This window comes from Podarcis erhardii, assembly GCF_964252035.2.
Source record: "Podarcis erhardii genome assembly, chromosome: 4".
NCBI classification, from domain to species: Eukaryota; Metazoa; Chordata; class Lepidosauria; order Squamata; family Lacertidae; genus Podarcis; species Podarcis erhardii.
The window spans coordinates 21,454,951-21,467,490 of NC_138508.1; the positions used below are offsets into that span (position 1 = coordinate 21,454,951).

At 40.5% G+C, this 12,540-nt stretch overlaps 1 protein-coding gene across 2 annotated transcripts in view; it reads left to right on the top strand.

Annotated features, from left to right (window-relative positions):
- DYNC2H1 (dynein cytoplasmic 2 heavy chain 1) overlaps positions 1-12,540 on the top strand; it is a 147,931-nt gene that overhangs the window by 74,102 nt on the left and 61,289 nt on the right. For both annotated transcript variants that reach the window (XM_081859973.1, XM_081859974.1), the window contains 4 exons: positions 679-798; positions 2,326-2,460; positions 3,998-4,141; positions 6,937-7,026. In XM_081859973.1, the coding sequence (XP_081716099.1) occupies positions 679-798; positions 2,326-2,460; positions 3,998-4,141; positions 6,937-7,026 (489 nt within the window). The remainder of the gene's footprint in view (positions 1-678; positions 799-2,325; positions 2,461-3,997; positions 4,142-6,936; positions 7,027-12,540) is intronic.

Sequence of the window (12,540 nt, forward strand, 5' to 3'; positions counted from 1 at the left end):
TATAACATATAGAAATACCTTTCAGTTAATACAAACAGCACCTTTTGGACCCAAACCAGTGTTGAAAAAGCAAATATCTTGATTTTATCAGAAAATCAGAACAAAAGGATATTAACAGGCCGAACCACTGGATCAAAACCAGCAAGATGAAATTCAAGAGAGATTAATGTAAAATCCTGTATTTTACTATAAATTATAATAAATGCACAAGTGAAGATAGTGGGGACCTGTATTGCTAACAGTACATAAAGAATAGAATTGTAGTGAATCACAAGCTTAACACGAGCCATTTGTGCAGTTGGACTGCTAAAAACAAAATGAAACAACAAATTTATTCTTAGGCTGGAAACCAATCCTAGGTGAAACAGTTGCAAGAACTGGTATGTTTATCCTGTAGAAGAGAAAGACATAGCAGTTTTCAAATACATGAAGGCCCGTCACATGGAAAATAGAATAGACCTCTTCTCTGTTGCTCCAGAGAACAGGACTGGAACCAATGAATGAAAATTGTAGGGAAGCAGATTTCAACTAAATAGCAAGAGAAACTTGGACAGGAGCTATAGTTGAATCCTGCTGTGATAACCTCCAGGATTCCTCTCATTTCTGTGATAAACCATTGCTTGAAAATTCCGTCGTCTTGTGATATTCTCTTCTGACATCTCACTAATTGCCTGCCAGCTTCTAGCTTTGACTATTCAACATGAAAAACCAGATTTGGAAGAACAGAAGACAAAATTGTTACAGCAGGAAGAAGATAAGAAGATACAATTAGCAAAACTTGAAGAATCACTTTTGGAGGTAAAACGTAGATGGGCTGCATTTATTTAGGAGTTTCTGTATGAAAGGCAACAACAGACTTAGAAGATCGTTACTGCCAGAAATATGTTTAAATATCTGATGATTATAACTATTTTAGGCCAGCTTGCCATAGAATATGGATTGCTTGCTTGGGGGGAGTTGGGGAGAAAGAACAACAGTCTTAACATTGGAAAGTTGCTTTTAAAGGCTGCACTGTGCTCTGGAACAATGCATAAGGAAAAGGGGATGTGGAATCAAGCTTATATATGGAGCAGAAAGTGGCCTAGATCCATCCACCTGCCAGTCACTTGATGTTGCAATGATATCAGGTGACCTTTTTGCCTTATAAGGTCTCCAGAAGCCCTTTCAAGGTACTGTTTTGTGCAGCTAATTGTCAGGTTTTCAGAAGCCCCTGGGCAAGACAGTGTTTTTTAAAGGGGCTTTTGAAGATATCAGGTATAGGGCAGGTGGGCATGGCTTGGCTGAAATGGTATTGTGAGCCAGATGGGGAGGCCTGATGGACCTAATTAGGACTGTGGGCTGGATGTTCCCTATGCCTGCTTAGAACGAGAGAGTGCTAAATTTGAAAGTTTTTCTTTGGGAAAGGATGAAAAACACTTTCAGATCAGCAGTTTTTTTCTTCCTTCAGAAAATTCTTCTGCAGTGGTACCTTGGTTTTCAAGCGTGATCTGTTCCGGAAGACCGTTTGACTTCCAAAATGTTCAAAAATCAAAAACTCAATATGGAAGTCTCAAAACTCAATATGGAAAACTCAAACAGGAAGCTGCCTCGGAAGTTCGACTTCCGAGGTGCGTTCGAAAGCGGAAGCATTTACTTCCAGGTTTATAGTGTTCGAATTTCAAAACGTTTGTCAACAGAGATGTTTGAAACCCGAGGTACCACTGTATAACTGATACAGTTGCAAACACATTATATGCTGTGTAAGATTGAAAGTGTAGAGGTCCTTTTTCGTCTTTTTATGTACAGTTTCTCAGGCATGCCTCATTACCTGTGGATTAATAACACAATCCATATCTGTGCATGATGACTTCTTAAAAATTACCTAGTTGATCATTAGTGAAGCATTTCATTGACTACGTCAATAACTCATTTAAAATCACAGCAGATTTTTGTATATTCTTGGAATATGTAAATAAATCATTGCAATTTTACTCATTGAACCCTATCAGTTCAAGCTCCTATCAGGGCTTGTTCAAACTTAATGTGAAAACCAGATTTAGAGATGATGAGAAAGCTGTGTGACTAATACAATCCAATTTCAAAATGAGTTCAGGAGCATACCCAAATTCATTTTAATGTGAATTGGCAGTAAGTGAATGAAATGCTGTGACTAGGACGGAAGCGTAGGGTAGCCAGGTTCCAGCATTCAAGAAACGTAATGCATACTTAGATTTCATCAACATCTCTCTAATTTTTAAAGTATTGCCACATATTCCATATATACACCTCACTTTTCCTTAAAATTGCCCAGTTATAAGGAAACTGAACTCTTTTTCCTCCCTGCAGACACTTGCAACCTCTCAGGGAAATATACTTGAAAATAAAGATCTGATTGAATCCTTGAATCAGACAAAAGCAAGTAGCGCTCTAATCCAAGAATCACTTGTTGAATTTCATAGACTTCAGATTTCTCTCGATCAGGTAACTTGGCTTCCTTATACTTGTTTTATTTGGGTGCACTTTTGCTAAGTAAAATATTTTATAATAGCTCCTATTTGATTAACTTGGCCCTAATTCTGCAGTCTGTTAGTATATCTTACGTTGCTTGGTAGAACTATTTCAATTACAGTGGTGCCTCGCAAGACGAAATTAATTCATTCCGCGAGGTTTTTCGTCTTGCGATTTTTTCGTCTTGCGAAGCACGGACTTTGGAAAAGCTTCAAAAATCACCCAGGTCTTCAAAAACCTCAAAAAAGGCTACCACACCGCGTGCTATGAGTTGCTCCTCGAAGTGAATGCACGGTTTTAAGAAAAAGGAAACAAACTTGCAAGACGTTTTCGTCTTGCAAAGCAAGCCCATAGGGAAATCCGCCTTGCGAAGCAACTCAAAAAACGAAAAACTCGTTTTGCGAGTTTTTCGTCTTACGAGGCATTCGTCTTGCGAGGTACCACTGTACAAATATCTAGTAATAATCTTTTATTTCACAAGGAAAAGACATAGGGCACCATCCAGCTCAGAATTGTGCTTGGCCCTGCTATGTCACTCTGATTTCATTGACAGAGTTCAGCAGGGTGATAGATTCATTCATTGAAAGCAGTGGTTGTTCATTCATATATTAAGCTGGACACTGTTTTCTCTACCTTCACCAGTGCCAAGTCAGGTGATGTAACTGAAATTCTCAAACTGTGGAATGAACACATCTTTTCTGATGTCTTCAGTCGCTAGCAGAGACATTTTTGTGTTCTTGGACTGAAATTTTATCTCTTAAGTTTGGGTATACTTTGGTGAACAGAAGGCCGTTAAAGGTATATGACTTCTATGACTGGCTTCCTGATATGTCACAAATTAAATTTGCATACATGTTAGTGACTAACTTTTAAAATTCAACACCACAAGATGATATGAAAGGGAAAGGAGGTAGAGACGAACAGGGGGGAGACGTGTTATTATTGTAGTTACGCATGCCTAGACTTATTTTCAGTAGGACATGCAAACTAGAGGAATAAATTTTACCCACAAACCCAGTGTTCTGAAGTTCTTTTCAAAGAACTTCAGTGGCTTAATACACAGATGCAAATCCAGAGAGAACAATTCTAGATGTATCAAAGGGTTTGTAGTGGAGCCGGTAGGACATTTTACTTGTTCAACATGCTACAGTAGGCAGTTATGCCAAATAATAGATGGCTTTTGAAACTGCTAGGAATTTGCAGATAGGTTTGCGTCCCTCTTGGAAATCCCCCATCTCCTTGCTCAATGTTAAGCTCCATTTAGTTTTTTCCTCTCTTGCAGATTCATCATCACTTGCTTTCTTTCCCAGTTCTACAGTTGAGCATTTGTGAAATATATTTTAAGTTTGCAAAATTGTATTGAAATGTGTATAAGAATGAGGGATGCCTTACAATGTGCAGGACTACTGTACTGTATATATCTTTACGTATTTCATTAGAAATGAATTTATTTTTTTTGTGACCAGTAGATGGCGGTAGCATTCTAATGCTAACTCTTCTTTTTTCTTAGGAAAGGGACGCCTATCTCCCTCTGGCAGAAAGTGCCAGCAAGATGTACTTTATTATCTCTGACTTGTCCAAAATTAATAACATGTACCGCTTTAGCTTGGCTTCTTTCCTAAGACTTTTTCAAAGGGCCCTACAAAGTGAACTGGTATGTGCCATTATTCTGAAGCAGGCAACGTGTTATTTATTTTTAGAGTTTTATATATGTATTGCATTTATATTGTTACTTGCCTCGAGTCCTAGGAATAGGGCTGCTTGAAATAAATTGGAAAGGAAAAGAAAAGAAATAAGGGGGAAAGCAATCCATTAATGGTAGCACAAAATGTCTAAGTACTTTGGATATTTTAAATAAGAACATAAAATTAATACTGGCAGTATTACGTGGCATACATTGTGCTGTCAGGGTATGAATAAAGAGAAATTCTGTCCTATGGGAACCGCAGAATCTTCCCAGAGAATGTCTTCATAAAATACTGTATCTCTAAAGGTTCTTGGATGCAAAGGTAATAAATTCTAAAAAGCAAGTTCAGATGAGGATATTAAGATGAATTTTATGTAAATACGTGATCTCCAGTTATTAGCTAATTTGCAAATAAAGCAAATTATTTTTGTATTTGTCAGAATAGGGAATCATGCTTCAAAGGTGTTTTTTTGGAGTTGCTCATATGTTATCAAATCAAAGTTAATAGCAGCTGTAATGGGAGACTTTTGAAGACCCAGGATACTATGAAGTTAGGACTGTGAAGGCATAATGCATCTTTCAGTTAGTCAGGGTTTAATCGGCATGGTGAGGCAGCATGGGACCAGTAAGGGGCAACCTTCCCAATAATCAGTTCAACTCCTTTTTACTCAGAGCACTTTATCTTAGGAAGATAAAGTGTTAAACACTATATCAAAGGAAGACCCAAATTGCTACAAAACTCGTGCGTTAGCATGTTTTCAGTTTCTACTGAATATATATATTTTTTAATGTAAGCTGCCATTACTGGCATTCTGCAAAGCACTTGCTCCGACGAGTTACTTTGAAGATGCAGTCTTGGATTTAGTCTTACAAGTATTTATCTTGCTTTAGTGTACGTTAACTGTGGCTTGTACAGCACAAAAAGCATTCAGGGTGTTGCACCCATGCCACTACTTCCCATGGGAGCTTTCGTGAGCCCGGCTTGCTTATCGCAATGCTTTGGTGTGGCGGGGAAACAAAGGGGCAGTTTTACAAGGATCTCAATTCTTAGATTTAGGAAGCAGAAGTCCAGAGTCTAAGGAATCCTGAAATCAATAGAATGTACATGTAAGCACCAGACCACAACATGATGGGGTTGTGCCACCCACCTGACCTCCATCCAGCTGAGTCCCTACTGCATACCATGCTGGCGGAGGGGAGGAACAGGATGGTGGTGGGGTTGGCATGGAGCTCGTGGTTGACTCCACCAATGCCTTTGCACTGTGGTGGGCCAGCCTCGCTACTACCATTCCTCTTCTCCTCTCCATCCTAGTATGCTGCATTGACTCAGCTGGATAAGGTCAGATGAGTGGGGCAGACTCAGCACACCACCTGCTTCTGCATGTAAGGCTTTATTTCTGTCTCTGAGCAGGAAGAATAAGATTCAGGCATGATGAACCAACCTCCCAATTTCAGGAAAAAAGAATATCAAAGGACACAGCTTACTTGGATGAATTCTTCCTGATGGGTCCATTGAATTAGTGTAAAATAGAGCAATTAAAATATAGTGGTACCTTGGGTTACACACACTTCAGGTTACATATGCTTCGGGTTACAGACTCTGCTAACCCAGAAATAGTGCTTCAGGTTAAGAACTTTGGTTCAGGATAAGAACAGAAATCGTGCTCCAGCGGCACGGCAGCAGCAGGAGGCCCCATTAGCTAAAGTGGTGCTTCAGGTTAAGAACAGTTTCAGGTTAAGAACGGACCTCTGGAACGAATTAAGTACTTAACCCGAGGTACCACTGTAGTATAAAGGCTTCAAATACTTAAGGATTGTAAATGGAAAAGGTCCCAAAGTCGGCTTAGTTCATATTGCCAACTAACCTCCTTCATATTGCCAGGGGCATCTTACCCATACAGGTTAGTGGCACGGGACACCGGGGCGCCAAGTTCTGGAGGGCGCCAGGGAAAAGGCGGAGGCCATGCTGAAGCAGCACCGTGCCCAGAGCCTCTGTCTACTGTGGCTACCACGGCATGAAGCAGCCAGCTGAGCCGGGAGGCGCTGCGTCCAGCCTCCGCCTCTTCCCCACTGGAGGAACTGCCCTCCAGCCGCTGCCCGCCTCCTCCAGCCCCGCCAGCAGCGCCGTCCTCCCTAAAACACCCTGGGAAATGGGGGGGGGGAGGCGCTGGAGGGAGCTTTGCACCACGGCGCCAGATATGCTTAAGACGGCCCTACATATTGCCAACTAAATAACTTTGAGAGTCCAGGTAAATTTTTCCAGTATTTCTTTAATTGTACATTGTGTTCTGAAAAGTTTATATAATCTGTCATGGTAGTACTCCTCTCTGGTAGGCCATACCCAGGCAAGCTTCTCTCAGCCCAGTGTTAGTGCTGACATGTTTAAATTACTTCTCTGAATGAAGTAGATCAGGCTTCCTCAAACTTGGCCCTCTAGATGTTTTGAGACTACAATTCCCTTCATCCCTGACCACTGGTCCTGCTAGCTAAGGATCATGGGAGTTGTAGGCCAAAAACATTTGGAGAGCAGAGTTTGAGGAAGCCTGAAGTAGATGCTTGCTGATTGTAGGGGGAACCTATTGCTTGGTATACATACATTTCCTTAGGTTGACAATATAGCACACCAGATTTTCTTAAAGCGATATTTGAATCCCTTGATGTACGTTTTTATCTGTAAAGTGATAGTTAACATTTTAACTGGCAACTCAGTCAGATAGGTGGAGTACAAATAAGTTATTATTATTATTAACCATTATTTTCAGGACTTGGGAAATACAGAGGAAAGAATCAAGTCTCTTATCAGCTCCTTAAAACACATGGTATATGAATATGTCTGTCGCTGTTTGTTTAAGGTAAGATTTTATTTTCCTCTGCACTGATTCACAGTACTGAATGTGAAATTATATTCCCACTGCAGCCATAGCTTGGCGCGCTTGAATATATGGATCAGTAGATACAGAATAATGCTAAAATTTGCTTATTTGTTAGTAAGAGGTATTTGCTTTTTACTCATGAGAGCTGTACACAGCAGCTTTTTGCCTTGTTTGGCAGAACAAATGAGTTTCCTGCTTTATAAACAGCCTTTTTGCTCACCTTGGGACTATTGCCTTATTACAGCACTGGGACACCATTAACTTCAGAAACACCAGTATTTGGAAAAAGAAGGAAAGGAATGGTATCCAAAACAAACAATGTTCTTTCAGGATTCACTTATGGCTTTACTGATAACTCTTTTTTATTAAGGGCACATTGCCTTAGTTCATAAAATCATCAATCTCTAGAGTCGTACTGGATCCTGGTATCTTTGTATGCTGTAATATATAGGAACTCTTGTACTGAGCAACATATCAGCCCCTTCTGACACCCCAGAACTGATGCAACCCATTTTTTCTGCCTTTTCTAACAAAATAGAACTTAATAGAAAAGGGTATAACCTGTTGTCAGGGAACTGCCATCAGTGCCGGAGGGAGAGAGCAAAATCCAGAGAGATTCCAGAGAGCGTCCCGGGATTAGGAGAGGCAGCCCATCTTCTGGGGAAGAGAATCAACGTAGCACCAGTGGAGAAGTGGGGCAGATGGGGGAAGCGGTGAGGCGGTCCCATGACTCCTTGCCGGGGACCAGCGGGGAGAGTAGGGGTCCTCCGCTGCCTACGCCCTCCTTGCGCAGAAGGCTTTCGCGCAGAGAGAGTAGGAGGAGACTAGGCATCAAAGAGCTTCTTTGCTGGAAGAAGTTTAAGAAACGCCCACTGACGGATTCTGCCAGCGACTGAGGCAGCCACGGGTGAGTGGCTGTCCGGACAGAAAAGGTTCACTCAGGCAACCCAGCCAGGTGTTTGCACCGGCTTACGCACGAGCAACCCCTAGAACCATTACACCTGTCCCATAAAAAAACCCTTGCTGGAAGGAAGCTGGAAACCTTGATCAGGGGCAGGAGCTGCTTTCACCTCATCCTGTGCTGCCCAGCCAATTGATTTATACATATGCATCTTTGACCAGTCCTTCACATTAGCACGCAATGCACTGCACTGTACTCCCAGACACATACTGAAGGGTACCTTGGGGCAACATTGTGACAGGTCTTGTGTCAGATGAGGAAGGAACAAACATCTGGACTGTAGTTGAATTTGTGGGAAGATATAGCCGTCATACACACTGGAACCACTCCAGGCCTTAGTGGAATCTTGCATTCATCACTTAGGAATTCGTTCTCCAGATTGCCTTATGTCAAGGGTGAGAGTCCCAAACATGATAGCTTCAAGCACAGTATCACCACAAAGTGGTACCTTATTATTTGATAACCATTGTAGTGAACGAGCAGTGGGTTGTCATTATTGGCTTAGTTCACTAAGAAGCATTATTGCACAGGAATGCTTCTTGCATGACCATAACCTTTCTGAGAACAGAGGGAACACATGATTTTGTAATTTCGTATGCACGACACTATAGACTGAAAGGGAATTACCTGGCACTGAAAAATGATTGACCTGTTTTGTAACAGACCATACAGCACATATTTTTCCAGTGGACTGCCCAATTACTCACTTTGAAAAGAGTGAAGTCGTTGTATCTTATGGTTAAAATAAGCATTCAGTTTTTAGATTGTCTGTATTCACAGAGTACATGCAGAGGCTTCATTGAGCTCTAATGAACAAATTTCCCCCCGGAAAAAGATTATACATAACAAATGATGCAAGGCAAATCATTCATTTAATAAAACTAAATACTTATTTATGTATTTCATTGGCTATATTGTAGAGCTAGTGTAGTGTGTACAAGACTCAAAAAGAGCTAAGAGTCAGGCAGTCCCTGATTCAAACATATTTATTATGTATTTTTTTAATTGTTCCTTCAGCAATGAAATGCAGAGTAATATTTTATTTAATGGAAATAAAGCAATATCACACACGAAAATGTATTCATAAAAGCACTGAAAATGGCAGATAATAAAACCCTACAAGAGATCAAAACATCTACAAAGTCTGGGAAACCAAAGAAAAGCTCTTTGCCTAGCACTGAAATACCATTAATAGCTGCCAGGCAAGCTGTCCTGGGAAGAGCATTGCAAAGAGGGACTGCCACAGTTGAAAAGGCTTTCTCTCCAGTCACTACTCACCTTATCTCGGATGGCACAGAACCTAGAAAGAGCCCCAGGTGATGATTTCAGTGATTGGGCAGATTGGTCCACACCAACACTTTGAATTGAGCTTGGAAATCGACCAAGAACCAGCTATGCTTTTAACACAGATGAGATATAATTTGGATACGCAGTCCCAGTTAGCAGCCTCGCAGTGACTGGATTTGCCAAGCTGTCTTCAAAGAAGGCCCCACATCTAATAACATTGGTGATGTCTAGTTCTGTTCCAGCTGGAAAGCAAGTTAATAAAACCTCAGAGCCTCTTTCGCCTGGACTGCCCTTTGCCCACAGGGCTACCCACCACCAACTCTCTATAGCAGGCATGTTCAACAGGTAGATCGTGATCACTGGTAGATCACCGGCTCCCCCCAAAGAAGCTCAACAATTTAGACGTGAACCCCCAAAAAGGGGGTAGATCACTGCCACTTTTTAACTCTGTGAGTAGATCACAGTCTCTTGGGAGAGAGAGGGAAGTGATGATAACCCCAGTTTCTAGCTGAACTGCCCTCTCCCTCTCTGAATCATCTGCTGCCAACTGTCCTATGGGAAGGATTTTGAGGGCTTTAATATTGTTTACTGTAATTTTATTGAGGTATTTTATGTTACTTACAAGCTGTTGTGGAAGAATTTGTATCCTGAAAGATGAGCGCACACGCGCGCTCTCTCTCTCTCTATATATATATATTTAAACCAATTCACACATTGATTACATTTCACATCAAATTTTCAGTTGACATCATACAGAATTTTAAAAAAAAGATACAGTACTTAAGATCACATTTCCCAAAAGACCTGAGGCATTTCTGTTAGGAATAACAAGTAATGATATCCTGAAAAAGGCACTCAGTCTCTTTTTATATGCAACCACCACAGCTAGAGTGTTTTATGCGAAAAAATGGAAATAAATTTGGCAGAATAAATTGATAGAATACACAGAATTAGTAACTATGACCGCGAAATTAAGAAATAAGAATGAGCCATGGATAAGAGATGAGTGGAAGTTCTTTGAAGAATATCTTAGAGGGTATAATAGTCAATTTAACCTACAAGTAGGAATGAACATATGAGCAGCAGATAAAACTAAATAAAGGAAAATTTCAGATGAAAATGGATGGAATAATAGAATATGCAGCTGACAAAAGACAACCTAGAATGCCATGGAGAGATGGACTGGGAAGTCTGAGGATAAGAGATAAATGATGAATATTGTATGATGCATATATAAATTGTAAAAATGCATATATATATTTTACACAAATTATCAAGTGACAAATCACTCAATCATTTCATGCACATGTTAAATAGTAGGGGGAACAAGAATGAGTCCTGCAAGAAGCAAGTAGCATAAATTTCACGGGCAGAACTCTCCAACTCTTTTACCGTTCTCTGAAACAGCCTCTCCAGGTAGGATGCAACCAATAGAGCCATCCAGTTTCCAGTCGCAAGAACCTTCCCAGAAGGATACTATTGTTGCTAGTATCAAAAGCCAGTAATTGATACAGTAGAAGCAACAGAGTTTCACTTTCCTGCCACTTGAAGTGTAGTTCGTATATCAGGGCAACCAAGGCAGTTTCAAACCAAAGTCTGCTGCCAGATTTAAATGGGTCAAAATGCTTAGGTTCATCTAGTAATTTCTGGAGCTGCTCAGCACTTTTGCTGGTGTGATTTCTTTTGGTGGACAGCTAATCCTTAAACATATTCTTCAATGTGTTTTTATTTATTTTCTAGATTAATTTTTTCGTTATTAGCATCTGTCAGAAGAAAACCTCAAGCTACCCCAACAGTTGAAAGCAAGCTTTTTGGTTCAGTAGCTAAGACTGTCTAAGGAGGCTGCTGTTGTTCATTATCCCCATCTTTGCACCAAGTCCACTGTGCTCTGTTCTAGTCCCCTTGAACGCAATGGGGTTGCACAATAACTGTGCTTTTGGAAGATTGGAGTTTTTCTTCACCAACCTAAATAGTTAGACTGGTGTCTTTCATATGTTGTCAGCATGTTATATGACTTTGCATTACCACAGAAGTTGAATGGAATAGCACATTCCAAGCACTTCATAATATACAGTATATGAGAGATTTCTTGTTTTCAAAATCTCCCCTGAAGAGTAGATGATGAATGGAAGGTTAAACATATAATTTTGTGATATCAAAATGAATTATTACCATTTGCTTTTGTTATGATGGTGCTTTATATCATCAACATTGCTGCATCTGACCCTTTGTTTCAGCTGGGTACTGTAGATGAATTTAAAATGCTGCTGGTTAGCTCTGAAAGCGAATTCATTGAAAAACTATAAATTAGTAGTTAGGGATTTATGTAGTTGCTTGGTTCAGAAATGAGCTAGTTCAATTACCCTTTCACTTCAGCTGATATATGGCTGTAATGTAAGACTGTGTACTGCACTGACACTGTAGCCATTCAATATTAAAAGATTTCCAAGCTAAAGTTATAAGCCTTTGTGCATTACAAAATTAATTAATTAGATCTGTTTTGCATCTTTCATATCATTTCCAAAATCATTGCATGCCACACTTAAAGACATAGTAACCACGTTAACAGTAACAGACTAAAATAGGGCATATGATCTTATTCACAAAAATGAATAATTTGAAGCACAATTCAGATTCTGATTAAACACAACCTTAGTTAGCATTAACCAATGGTTCTAGTTTGTCGTAACTGCTCAGCCACAGTTAAGGCCGTTGGGGAAAATATCTGCACAAGAGGGGAGAGAGGAACATGTGATCACACAGCATGTTCTCTTAAACTTGATTTAAGAAATAAAGAGAGCAGTCCTATTCACAAGAAGCTGGCATAAAGTACACCGGTGTAAACTAAGCCAGTGTAAAGTTACAGTGGTGCCTCGCAAGACGAAATTAATCCGTTCCATGAGGCTCTTCGTATAGCGGTTTTTTCGTCTTGCGAAGCAAGCCCATTGACAGCTTAGCGGATTAGCGCTATTAGCGGTTTAGCGGCTTTTAGCGATCAGCTGTTAAGCGGCTTATCAGCGGATCAGCTGATAAGCGGCTTAGCGGCTTAGGAAAAGGGGGGGGGAAGGGAAAAAACCCCCGCAGGAACTCGCAAGACATTTTCGTCTTGCAAAGCAAGCCCATAGGGAAATTTGTTTTGCGAAGCGCCTCCAAAACGGAAAACCCTTTCGTCTAGCGGGTTTTCCGTCTTGCGAGGCGTTCGTCTTGCGGGGCACCACTGTACATCAGATCCAAAGCCCATTCAA